General features: G+C 36.2%; 1 protein-coding gene across 6 annotated transcripts in view; it reads right to left on the reverse strand.

The window, feature by feature from the left end:
- The window catches only part of eml6 (EMAP like 6), a 188,362-nt gene that overhangs the window by 89,402 nt on the left and 84,594 nt on the right, over positions 1-14,366 (reverse strand). For all 6 annotated transcript variants that reach the window (XR_010002293.1, XM_062968835.1, XM_062968833.1 and 3 more), the window contains 5 exons: positions 12,425-12,681; positions 10,153-10,365; positions 7,248-7,415; positions 5,348-5,454; positions 3,136-3,254 (listed from right to left, as the gene is read on the reverse strand). Coding sequence is in view for 5 of the 6 variants with exons in the window: in XM_062968835.1 (XP_062824905.1) it covers positions 3,136-3,254; positions 5,348-5,454; positions 7,248-7,415; positions 10,153-10,365; positions 12,425-12,681 (864 nt within the window). In the remaining variant the exon portion in view is untranslated. The remainder of the gene's footprint in view (positions 1-3,135; positions 3,255-5,347; positions 5,455-7,247; positions 7,416-10,152; positions 10,366-12,424; positions 12,682-14,366) is intronic.

Raw genomic sequence — 14,366 nt, forward strand, 5'->3', positions numbered from 1 at the left:
AACATTTCAGTAAAGTTCTTGCAAACTGTGGAAACAAAAGTTCATGCAACATGATCTTAAGTTGCAATAATAATGCACAAAAATACCATTCTAATTTCTGTAAACCTCTTCTTGCCAAAATTCTTGTCCCAAATTCAGATAGTTTCTTTTTGAAAACAAAAATATTTGAGAATATTCTTTCCATCTCTACAATGGGAAACAGTTTCTAAGAGATTGAAAAGAACAGTGGTATTGAAAAGTAAGCCTGGGGTATATGAAAAAGTCATACAAATAAACTATCTGGAACTTGTTAAGTGACATCTTGTCACACCCTCATAGATTAGTCATTAAAATCTGCAATCAATTGTTTTTGTATGTATAGGTAATCTGAAATCAATAAATCATTTAATATAGTACATTTCAAGTTTCTCTGGAGACTAATGGGGCTCCCTAGATGTGTACCTTATGCAATGCTATGCATTGAGATGTGTCAAACTACTCTTGAAACTTTGGCATGGGTGAGAGCTATAAAATTCTGGCTGCACAACAATTTCAAGCAGACCCCCGATAGCTATATTCCTTTTCTGTTATCAGATCATTTTATTTCAGAATGGTATTCCTTGATTCTCAGAAAGATCAAAGCAATTGGCATGTCTTTGGAAGCACTCTTAATGCTTACAAATGAGGAAGCCTGTAAGTCAGTCAAGAGCAGATTTTTGGATGTTGACTTTCATAATCTGACTTTTGAAGCAAAGACAACTTGTTCCTCTACCGCATCATTAATTCCATGTAAGCATGAATTCATGGTAGTTTATCACTGCATTTAGATTAATCCCATCCAGAGAAGAGCTTTGAATACTGCAGAATGTAATGTGTTGCCATCAGCTTGGATGGGAGATATAAAAACGTGGAACATTCTAAAAGAGTTTGTTCTTGTGACTTGGTCTCTGTTGAACTGCTTCATCATTTTTTGTTTGTGTGCCCTAAATATAATATACGGATGAAATACAGGAATTCAATTTTTTTCACAATGTTCTCAATAGTAAGGGTGTTATAAAATTCCTTATCTTCTGAACAACTCTGACACATTCATTTGTGAGACTGTTGCAAATGTTGCTTTCCTTTTTATCTGTGATTTTCTCTTGTTGTCTATGCTTGTGTTGTGATTTTTGTTGTTGTATGCCAATAAAGGCTGTGTGTGTATGGATAAGTAGATACATGCTTTGTTTCCCATTTTCTGCTGTTCCATTTTCTGTTTATGTTCTTAACGAAATCTGATCTTCCAATTTAAGAAATAAGAAGGGCTTCACTATTCAATCTAATCAGCTACAAGATCAAATCAGTTCATTATGCTTTATATCACTGTGGCTTTCTTCCCTTATTTTTTGATTAAAGATCATGCCTTTTTTTCCAATCAAGATTTACAGTCAACCTGAGAGATGATTAGAAAATTAATGAAAGCCAACTATGACACAGAGAAGAAAAAACAAAAAAGGTATGGATTTCTTGAGCCAAACAAAGCATCTATCTTAGACTTGAGGTATCTATATATATAAAAGAGTGATGGCATCACGGCGACCGACAAAACAACAAAACTACAGGCCCCCCAACCTCGAAATTTGACAACACAACCCATCATCCACGCCTCTAGGTTGATACAACAAAAAGAAAAGAAAAATAAAGTCCTAATTAGAGAGAGAGAGGAATAATTGCTTTTATCCAACTGCTGCCAGTTAGAAGGCTCTAAGCTCTGCCCACTTGGTCTCCTAGCAACCCAATCAAAATTAATAAAAAACACTAAATAATTAATACAATAAAATACTATAATAACAGAAAATAACTAAAAAATAATACAAGAAAATAATAAAATATAATGAATAAAATGAGAACTTACAATAAAATTAATAAAAAAAATACAAATAACGTCAAATAAAAATGACACAACAATTTTTAACCAATACCACCACCACTTTGCCACAGCAACGCGTGGCCGGGCACAGCTAGTAACTGTATAAATGTACTGTCTCATGTAAATAATGGTGTCATGTCCATGCTGTTAGAGAAATAGCTAAATGATAACTGCCATAATAAGAGGTTAATATAATGAGACCCAATTTGAGGCAATAGTTAGAATACTGAAATAAGAGTGGTGAGGTTCAAATCTCCACTTATTCAGGAAGCTAACTGTATGACATTGTTAGACTTCTCACTCTAATTTCCTAGTAGTGATAGTATAGAGAAGGGAAAAAAACCTGTATGAAACTGTGAGATGAACTCAAATATTATAATAATTAATGTGATCTGATATATACATTTTCCCCATCACATGGACAGTTTCTATGCCAATACCAGACACATTCAAAAATGGCCGCAGTTGCATGAGAAAATCATCCCAGGCACAAGCACTACAATGTTCATGTGAAACCATGCAGAAGATGTTTCCCACATTCTTTCACATAATAAAGATATTTTGTGGATCGGTAATAGTACAGTGCCTTCCCTGGGAAACAACTACAAGTGTTTATGTGGAATCATTGATAGTAACAATGCAATTGTGTGTCCTAGATGAGGGGATTTAAGCATTTAACTCTGACAAATGTGAATTTAAATCCATGTGCAGTCAGCAATTTAACTCTTGAATTACAATGCCCACTTCTTTCTGCTGTATAGGCACAAGATGGCCATCCCTTTTCTGGAAAAAGCTGAATCCATGGAATTTGGCAGTTTCAGATGAAGAGAATTCACTTTGAAGAATATACCAAATTCATTCGCTTCATCTTTGGAGCTAAATGAGTTTGAGGTTTAAAATTCCAGTTTGGGACAGAGCAAAACAAGTAGGTTTTTCCTACCCCTTCCCCCTTTGCAAGGCATTATGGCAGGCCCCAATTGCTTGTGCTCTAAAGCCTACGTCAGATAGCATGTCAGACTGGGGATACAGAAAGGGAAAACTGTAACAAAAATTGCACAGTCCTTCGCAAAAATCCAATCATCTCCTTAAGATGAGAAGATGTCTCTTGACTTTGTGATATCTCCAGATATAGTCTCTAAATCTAGGTGCTATTTTTGGTTTTGCTAAGAACAGATTACCTTTTTCTGCAAATTGTAGTCTACTTAAGCGAAAAGACAAGAGTAGTCACTACTGAAAAGTTATTATACCCATGTATAAATTGCAGCTTTAAACTGTCCTCGGGAGCTCGCTCTCTTTTAAGGAAGGGCACTGAATGGTTTTTCTCTTTGCTTTGCTGTTTCAGCTGAGGTAGATCTTCTTTGTAAACCTAAAAGAATGATAGTTACATTGAATTATACATAGCACAGTGAATCACATTTATTATTTGTGAAACTAAGATACCTAAACATTTGCAAAATCAGAGTTGTTATCTTACACCATAAAATATCACTTTTTGGACCTTAATAGTCATGCCTCTGTATTCATGGATTCCGCATCCATGAATTTAACCAACCATGTTTCTAAAATATTGAGAAAAAGGATCCAAAAAGCTTGATTTTGCCATGTACTAAGAAATATGTATTGTGTGGTAGTTCCTTTGTACTCCATTCTTCTTTAATGCCTACTACTTGATTTGTTATACAGTCGTTATGCCTTTACATAGCAAAGGAAATTGACCCAGACGTTAGATTGTCTATCAACAGATGAGCCACTTCCCAACCTGGTATGCCAAGGGATGACACTATATAGCACAGAAGCCACTTTGTCATTGGCCAACATTAAGGAATGAAACAACTCCAACAGCTCCAAAATTAGACATGTTTCTGAAGGTCAAATTTTCTAGACAGCTCCCAACCTGGAGAAAAGAAGCACACCGAATTCACAATATCCATGTTACTGCAAAATGTATCCAACCTGGTGCCCCAGTTGCCAACAAAGGTGCAATAAATTTTAAATATAAAAGGATACAACAATCATTTATTTATTTATTTATTTATTTCATGTCAAAAGCACTGCATAACAAATACATTTTAAAATGATGAAAAAAAAAGGAAATCACAAGCAACTAAATAGTTTTAGACCAAAAACGGGCAACAGCAACAACAATCATTGAAAACCTGAAACGTGGAAATTGTATTTCTATTCCTGCTCAAGAAGTCCTAAACCTAGCCTAGCCACTTGCTGTGGCTCAGTCTGATGATGAAGGAGGATTTGGGGTTTCACAGTCTGAAAATGTTGTACAGTCTGAGCAGCAGGAGACTCAGGCAGAGAGCCAAGATGAGCTAGCAGGCCAAGATGAGATAGCAGAGGCTTCAGATCAGTGTGACCCTTCACAGCTTTCAGAACGGGAGGAGGGCAGTTAGAAGAGTCCACAACAGCCAGGTGTTTCACTTTCAGATAGTGATAATGAGGGAGTGCAATTAGACAGAAATGCGAGGTTGCTTCTGAGAACCAGACTCCTCAGGCGTTCTCCAAGGATTGCGGCCAAAAGACTGGGAACTCAAGGCCAAAGAAATGCATTCATGTCTTGCAAAAATGGGTAAATAGAGCAGATGTGAGGACAGCCTTTCAGTTCAAGCAACTTTGCTTTCAAGCCTCAAGTCCTAGTTAAGGTTTTGCCTATGTATTTTGGGAAAGTATTGTCTTCATGTTCCTGTTTGTATCATGTACTTTGGATTCTGCTTTGAAGATCATGTTCCTTTTTTAAGTCTTGCCATCTAGGGATTTATTTACTGTTTCCTAGGACATTGGATCCTATTTTGATTATTGCATTTTCTTATTGCATTTTTGCCTTACTTTTTGCTACTTTTTTTTTTACCAATAAACTGTTTATACTAAGTCTGTCTCAGTGGTGTGTGTTGAGAGCAAGGTGGACCTTCGCTGGGGTGCAACACCACTCAAAACGTGGACTGCCTCTCAGACTGGAGGAAATATATAGCTATTGTGAATGGTAACACTTGATACTAGTCTTGTGTTTCTGAGGAGAAGGGGAGAGTGGGAAGCCCACTCATTGCTGCCAATGGGACGAAAATCGGGCGACCAAACTGTTACAGTTCCCACTATCATTTCACTGATATTTCTGTACCAGCGGGGGTGCCGTCCAAAACACAAAATAAATGGGCGACATAAATATCAGGCCCTTGACTACTTGATGTACCAATCCTCCATGAATTTACCTATTCTCTTTTTAAAGCCACCCAGATGACATCTGTATCTTGTGTCAGGAAGACTTTCCTTTCTTTCTTTTCCCCTAAAACCTTTAAATCTGCTCCTGACCCTCCAAAGTAGATTTTGAGAGTGCACAGAGATTTCATGGAGAGGGGTTTCTCCTCTTTCCTGTTGTACTGATAGAGTACAACAGGAATAGATCCATGGAATACCACCCTATGTATTTAACATTATACTTTTTGCATTGCTTACCTGTCGAGTGTAGTTGATTTGAGATTCTTGTTCAATATCTGAGTCTAACTCTGGCACATCAGATAAATCAGAATCTGATTCTTCACTGTGTGAATCTATGCCACTTTCTGCATAGGGGAGAATATACTAAATGACACAAATTATCAAAAAGCAATTTAAAAATAAATTCACATTTCTAAGAACAATGCATTCAAAACTTCCATTGCACTTCAAGCACTGGCAAAAATCCAAGGACTCGGTGAGCATTTGTAGTTCAGCAGTAGAAACATGCAAAGCAATTGAAGGATAAAACCATCCAGAGTGCTGACTAAGCCATTTGTATTACCTTTCCCATCCATTTGCAATGTATTTCTCTTTTCCATAATAGCTACAAGACTAAATAGCTATGCAGCTTTTCAATTACAGCTGATTCCCCTCTTCAGCTGTGTGAATGGCTACAGTAAAATACTGAAAGACAACTCCAGCTTTGTACATTGTTATCTTTTCTGTGCATATATTTCTTTCTAAGATTGTGACCGATCTTCATAGGATCTGTCAACAGCACTTTTCATGCATCCTCAAACAGCTCACCATCTTTTAACCATTCCAATTAACATTGGGTGCAAAGATGAAAAGTCTGTGGTAATAGAAAATATCGTATAGCAACAATTTGTAGTAACAAATTGCAAAATATAATGCATCCAATAGGAAAGTATACATTTATTTATTATATTCTACTATCCTGCCATTTAATTTCCAAGAATTTGATCAAATATAATCTACACAGATTTCTTTCTGGTGCCAATAATGCACATTAAACAGACATCATATTTCTGTTACATCTATTTCTCATAGATGTAACTGTATTTGCATGTCACCACATAAGGGGGGAAAGGAGGGGAAAATCTAGTGTCACCTTTAAGACTGATTTTAAAAACTACATAAATATCAATCCTCATCTTCAAAAATATGTTGAGCCACAAGTTTTCAAGCATGGGTACCCAGTTGTGGGCACAGGAAGTACCGAGATACAGAAAGTTGTAAAATGCTACCCTTGCCATAAATCACACCATAAATCTTCAAAGGGTTATGTGAGATAATTGAGGTCTTTCAAGTGGCCAGTTAATGTGTCTGTTCTAGAACTAAAACATTTCAAAGGAAGACTAGAAAGAGCTGAAGTAGTATATATCATACATTTCAGTCCATTACCCAAAGCATGAAAGGAAATAATGGTTTCAGGGTAGGCTACATATATTAAATAACCGCAAGCACATACCAAAGGAGCTTGTTTTGGTAAGCAAAAGCATTGGTTTCATATGTCACTACTATGTCACTACTACAGTTGAATATAAGGCATTGCTAGATTTACCAAAATGGTAAAATTCCACTGAAACAATGAATCTCAGAAAGAACAAATCTCTAGAATACAAAACAGTGCGGCAGGCTCTATATTTTTTGGATCACTCTCATATTTTCATATATATCACATAAGGATTCTACTGAACATGAAAAACGGGAACATCTTTGCAATTCAGAATATTATACACTTCCTATTTCATTTATGTAGATGGTTTCGTGAAACAATCAGATGCTTTTTCATGCATAATTATGATGACTAATAGTGAAACTGGGTGTTTTCACTGACTTTAAGTGTATACACTTGCATGTTTCTTTCATTAGATATGATTTTCCAAAAATATTGATTTAATGCATATGTCCTGAATCATAGTTTACACTGAACCAATGAATTATTTAAGCAAACTGCCACAGGCAAACATGAGTCTGTATTAAAGACAATCTTTAAGTATGTTCAAATATTCTGGATAATTATCATTAAAATATGCATTAATCCAACCAAAGCCTCTTTTCAACTGCTACTTCTTCCAATTAGTTTTCAAAACAAAAAGTTGATTCTTATTACCTTGGGGTGCTGTTTCAATGATCCCATTTGTTATACCTTCTGGAATAAATCGCCACTGAAAAACGGAGTGATCAGCACCTCCAGTACTTATTACCCATTGAAAGTCATGGGACCAACGAACGTTAGTAACATGTGCAGAATGTCCAACGTATTTTCTAAATTTAGCTCCTAAAATTTATGAAAAGATAATGGAAAACTTATTTTAGAATTAACTGTATACAAAGATTACACTTTCTTTTACTTATTTTATTATCATACGTATTCCAGATAATATTTTAGGAAATGATACAACTGCCTACACAATTTTTAATTTCCAAGAAACAATAAAGAGTAATGATTTATGGAAACCACACCTGCAAAATCAGTCATCCTGCCTCTGGTTTTGAATCATAGTCCTCTGGATTTGAAGTGAAAGTACTTCTTTTAGATGCCTTAGAAATTGAATAAGAATATATATATATCTACACGCACGCGCACACATACACGCATGCATACACACATACATATACATATACACACGCATATCTTTATGGCTTTTAAAGAAATGTCAATCAGGATCAGAGGGCGGTGGTTGAAGGGCTGTGCAGGTTAGTGAGCCTGGTAAATATGGTATCACAATTTTTTAAAAGTTCAGTGTATATATGTGTGTTTGTTTATATAACCACATATTCAAATAACTGAAGGGCTTCATTTATGTAGATAGGGCTTCCTTAGCAGAAGTATCCCTTTCAGAACTAACACTGTGTACGTATGGATGGGAGATAGGCAAAGTTCACATTGGGAAAAGTCCCAAAGCATCCCCATCCAGCAGGTATGGTATCAACATTTTTATTCAGTTCATACACTGAGTATGTATGTAGCTAGCTATCCGCATATTCATATAATTTTAAGGATGACTCCAATTCAGAAGCTCTGTAAGACTATGGATATCTGAATACGTATGTACATGCATATACTTAACAAATAGAAATGTTGATACCATGCTTGCCAGTCATGGATCCCAATATAAACCCCTTTTAGATGTGAATTTTGTCCAAATACTACCCACCAGGCTAAAGTTGTAAATATTCAGGGATTAACCTCTTTCCCACTTGCAGGACTCCAAAGAGCCCCTGACAATGTTTCTGCCTTAACAGTGTAATTTTATACGCTCCTACACAGAAGTAAGTCCAATTGAGTTTGGTTTACAGTCTCATTGGAGAATAAGTTCCTTTAGACCGACAGGAAATATGTTCAAAGAAATATGGGAAGGAGCAAGCTGAAATTTGTGCTGGATTGGGACTGGCAGATTTGCAAACTAGCGGTTCCATTCTCTTTTACTAAAAAGTGGTGAAAGAACCACCTAAAATTTTCATTCAATTTTTAGTACAATCTGGCATGAGGTCCCTATATCCTATCTGTCAGATGAAGCACATTTCTCCATTAGTTTGCTGAAAGAAAGCTCACTCCTAAAAGTTTCAGCTTTCATATTTTTTCCTTAAAAAACGCTAACCAGTTGAGAAACTTTTATTTCCAACAAATTTAATTATCTGTGGAAGACTGACAAGACCGAATATTGTGAAAAGTTTGATCTCTGCTGAATATTGTTACATTTTTGTTGATCTTCCATACACATTTAAATATAGATACCTTGAGGAACAGCTTGAAGGTTTTTAAAATGTCAGTTGTATGGCATTTTGAAAAGATATAAATAGTAAATCAAAGGAGAAAGTCCTTACAAAGCTAATGGAGGTTGCAGCCAAAAGGCTTTTCTCCCCACATCAAAGTCTGTTTTTTAAAAAATAGTTGAAAAGACACTGATAGAAAAACATTTTAAAAGTCAGCAGATGTCAGAAAAACAGAAGAATCTCCATAGCTTTGCATTCTGCAACTTCTAACTTAGTTTTATATTTTTGTTCCCGAACAACCGTTTATGAACCCAGACACTCATTGCCATGTTAGTTTCCATCTCTATGTAATTGGCATTTTTTTTTAAAATTTAAAGGCCTCCATCCCACACAAGCATGGGAAAATAAATGAAATGGAGAACTAAGAATGAATTATTATTTGGTTGTTGGTTGGGATGTTAATGAAATTTGGATAGAAATTCACCTCCGCCAAGGAAACAATTCATAATGAGAGGTACTTTAAGTGGCATATATGAAACAATTGGTTTAACTGGCAGACATCAAGGAGATAGGGAATATATTTTTGTTTGTCCACCATAATTGTTTCAGATTATATTATATTTTAATTTCTGCATCTTTGCTTAGCAACAGAAACACTTGTATAATTTGTTGCTGGTGTTATGTTTATGTTTATTTATACCTCACTTTTTCTCTCAAAAAGGAGACTCAGAGTGGCTCAAGTCATAATAATACTAGATCATACTCTAGTTTGTTTAGAATTACATTGTAAATGATCCTAAACTCTCTAGTTTCTTTGAATGTTAGGCTTCTCAATGATGGATAGTTTGGGGCTTAAAAGACACCAGATCTGAAGGAATATTTTAAAATGAATGAAGGCACAGTGAATTCATACACTATCGAATGGGGAAATCATGTAATGCCTACATTTGAGTTAAAATTGTTACTTATCCTTATAAAAAGTCTTCTTACATTTAAAAAAGGAATTATTAAACAAGGAATCAAAAGCTCTCTTATTTCTTCATTTGAGCAACTTTGCCAACTGTAAAAAAGTGAAATATGAATTGAATAATATTTTCTTTCAACAAACTGAACTTGTTTTGACAAGCATAATGGAACAATGGGGAATGCTTCCAACACGATCCTGGTGCATCACTTAAACATGAAGAGCAATGCAATGTTTGGGTTCATTCAGGGAATATATATTAACCATCAAAAAACATAATCTGATCATTATCAGTGTAAGAAAGAAATCAGGAATGCACGGGGCAGAGTCTTACCTTTCTTTAGGCAAGGAAATCTGAACAATTTAACTAATCCAAAATCATCTCCAGCCACCATCACTGTATTATTATAATTTCCATCCACAGAGTTGATGTCTATAATATTACTGTACTTGGGCCAGATTCCATTCACTTCCGATCCTACCACACAGGTCCATGAAGCCCAATGAAGCCCTTTGATCTCATCTTTGCTTATTACATGTTTCCCAGCTGGAAGAAACACAAATAAAAAAAACTTTTAAAAACTATTGGTGTTTCTCACAAACAAATAAACACACATTTCTATCTCAGCATTTTTTGAACATCTTTACTTGGGAATTCTTTTGAACACCAATATGTCTACTCAGGAGCTCCTACATATCTACAATGGGGTCTAGAAGAGTTGTGAAAAAATGCTTTACATGAAAGAGATCCCTGATTTAATTATCAACATCTCATAGTACAGTGGAACCTTACTCCAAACCACTGGAGAGCAACTGCTAGTCAGAGTACCCTGTTTTCCTGAAAATAAGACATCCCTTGAAAATAAGAGCTAGTAGAGGTTTTGCTGAATTGCTAAATATAAGGCCTCCCCCAAAAGTAAGACCTAGCAAAGTTTTTGTTTGCAAGCATGCCCGCCGAACAGAACATCAGAACACCAGAGCATGCAGGATTGGTAAATGTACATACTATAGATTGGTAAATGTACATACTATAGATTGTTGTACATGAAAATAATGGTAGTAACAAGAAATTCTTGATAGGATTCACAGTTCGTCTGGTCATGCTGTTTTGCGATGACAACTACTGAACAGTGTATAATAAATGTTCATTTTTTTGGTTCAACAATAAATGTGAATTCTTCTTCATGGAGAAATAAGACATCCCCTGAAAATAAGACCTAGCACATCTTTGGGAGCAAAAATTAATATAAGACACTGTCTTATTTTCGGGGAAACAAGGTAGCTAAAACCAAGCAAGCTGGACAATGAAGCTCTACTATATTCAACCTGAATTCTTTGGCTCTAGCTCAATGGACACTAAAATGATCCAATCCACCCTGATTTATGCAGTAATGCCAGGGCTTTGTTCAGCCAAGTCTATCTCTATTGTTATGTTAGCATGAAATGTAACACCTATGATCCAATGGGTAGAAAAACCCCAAAGAGGAGACTATACTTATTAGTTTAGATGGAGAGCAGCTGCAAATGCTACGGACTAGACTAGACCCTTTTCACCTTGAATGAGGCAGTTTGACTTTCACATATGTATTTATGGGGAGACAAAAAGAGAATATTCCTTATAGTGAAATTTCTATTATGTATTTCCATCTATTTTGCATCTTTTAGCTAGAACCTTAAGGCAGACATCCAAGTTTGCAATATTGTTCCACACTACATGATTATAGCATTATGCATCCGCCTTAAATGACATGACTGCCTTCTGTGGAATCCTGGAGTTTATAGAAGTCCTTCATTGGCATGTCATTGGATGCATGTGACTTTTGGGACATTGAGTATGTGTTCAATATATAGTAAGGAATTTCCTATACTGTTGTTGAAAAAACTGGGATCTTAAATTGATATTCTGTTTGCAATATTCATTTATAATTAGATCTACATAACTCAGACAGATGTATAGAAGCAAACATCTCATGATTTTGAATGCTACACTTACTGCTGATTACTCAATTTTAAAGCTGAGTCAATTATTCTATCCCACTGTTAAAATCGGCAAACAAGGGCAGAATGTCTGGCAAGATTCTCTTGTGTCAGAAGAAAAATGTAAAAATGAAGGGGTGCAGTAGAGTTTCAACATGTGCAGTTTTGTAATCATTTCTTCATTAAATAGTAATAATTTCCTCCCACTTACTGCAATAGCAGACCCAAGAAGGCTTCCATCCTACCATGATACCACCATGTCCTAAAGGCTGCTTCTGCTGCTACTGCAAAACTGCCTAATGATGAAATGTTTTACTTGGTTTCTAATAATATTTTTTTATGTGACACCCTCATTTTTACTTTGCCATCTCCCAAAAATTTTCTTAAGCCAAGCAAAAATGTATGAGGATTTCAAAGCTACCCAGCACTGCAAACATATGTAGGAGGTAATTTAGCTTTTAATATACTATACACAGCAGATAGATTTAAATATTCAGCAGCATTCCTACATAATATCTTTCTTCACAGCACATTTAGTCCGACTTTACTTGGAATGAAGGTCTGAGGATGGGACCTGTATCTTTTAATGGGAAATCTTTAAAAAATGATTAATAAGATTTTGAACTTACACGGCATCCTGTAGAAGAAACGTTCTCCTGCACCGTCATTCGTTTGCAGGAATTTACTGTCCAAAGACCAGTCAATGTGAGTGATAAAACTCGAAGACTTGTTACATTCTCCCGTTTTCTTATACCGTTGAGCAACTGCATAGATATCCACTGGACCATCATTGGAACCCACTGCAAGGTAGCAGCCATCTGGTGAAAATTTCATTTCATGAATTACTTCCTTCCGATCTTTGATATGAACTACCTCTGTCATATCTCTGCAAAAGCAGGGGTTGAAAATATTAGCAGGGAGCCTGTAAATGCAAAATGCCCCAGTCGCCCTAACCCATGACCCTTCAAATATTCAGGATTTGCTTAAGAATAATTTGCACTCTGTTTTATAGCTCTTGTAGTTATTTGCCATCAAGTTGACTTCAATTTATAGTAACCATAAGAATAAGATACCTCTAAGAGGTCATGGTTATCGTCTTTTACGTGAGTCATGTTGTTTCATGATATGTCCAAAGTGCAATGATTTCCGTTTAGTCATCTTTGTTTCTTAGGAGAATTCAGGCTTGATTCGCTCTAGGACACATCCATTTGTCTTTTTTGGTGGTCCTAGTATCTGTAATACTTCCCTCCAGCACCAAATTTCAAACGAGTAGATTTTCTTTCTGTCTCCTTCCAGCATTCATAGCTATACATAGAATCACAAATGTGATGCCTTTGATGATTCTGGCTTTTGTATTTAATGATATGTATTTATATATATATAGATCTTATATAGTTCCTTCATAACTTCCCCTCTGAATCTTCTTTTCCTTTACTGACTACAGTTGGCTTAACAACTGAGCCAAGGTATAGAAAATCTTTATCTAGTTTCATGTCGGAAGCCATCCTGAGTCCCTTTGGGGAGAGAGGGTGGGTTAAAATAATAATAATAATAATAATAATAATAATAATAATAATAATAATAATAATAATAAGTGCTAATAAAGGCTCTGGCATAAACCAATACCGGTGGTCCCAGTGGTAATCGGCACACTGGGTGTCATACCAAAAGATCTCAGCCGGCATTTGGAAACAATAAATATTGACAAAATTACAATCTGTCAACTGCAAAAGGCCACCTTACTGGGATTTGCACACATCATCCAAAAATACATCACACGGTCCTAAACACTTGAGAAGTGTTCGACTTGTGATTTTGTGATATGAAATCCAGCATATATATCTTGTTTGCTGTGCCATACTATGTTTTTGTGTCAATAATCATCATCATCATCATCATCATCATCATTATTCCCTATCACCTTTGGCCACCCGAACATCCTCCCAATAGTTGTTGTTGTTGTTGTTGTTGTTGTTATTGTTATTATGTCACCACCAACAACTTTAAAGTTATGTAAAGCAGTGCTTTTGTTTTCCCAACATTCAGCTGTAAAATTGCTTTTGAAATCTGGCTCCTAGAAAGCAATCCTATGACCTTGGGAGGATGTTCCAGTGGACAAAGGCAATTGGGAATTCCTCCTCAAACCTAGTGAGGAATCTGGCCTTTTTCAATGGGGATTCAACATGCACCTCCAGACAGAAGGAGCCAACTGGAGGGGAGCAATTGAATCCCCCTACGAAGGACCAGTTGGTTCTTGCTGGCCTTCCCGCCAGTTGGCAAAAGAGAAGGGGCTAAAGAAACCTTGCTTCAGGTAGCCCCCTCCTCTCTGCATTCACTTCCCTGCAGCACAATCCACTCTCCCGCTCTCAGTTCAATATGAGTTAAGCTGGTCGCATTAGGGCTGGGTAGGAATTCCCCCCCCCCTTTGCAGGGGGTTGGACTGGATGGCCCGTGAGGTCTCTTCCAACTCTACGATTCTATGATTCTAGAGGAGAGCTTTTCACCTATCCCATAATGAAGCTGCTGGGAGTAAGGAATTTAAACAGGTGGGGGCTGTATAAATAGGTGTCA

This window comes from Anolis carolinensis, chromosome 1 (assembly GCF_035594765.1).
Source record: "Anolis carolinensis isolate JA03-04 chromosome 1, rAnoCar3.1.pri, whole genome shotgun sequence".
NCBI classification, from domain to species: domain Eukaryota; kingdom Metazoa; phylum Chordata; class Lepidosauria; order Squamata; family Dactyloidae; genus Anolis; species Anolis carolinensis.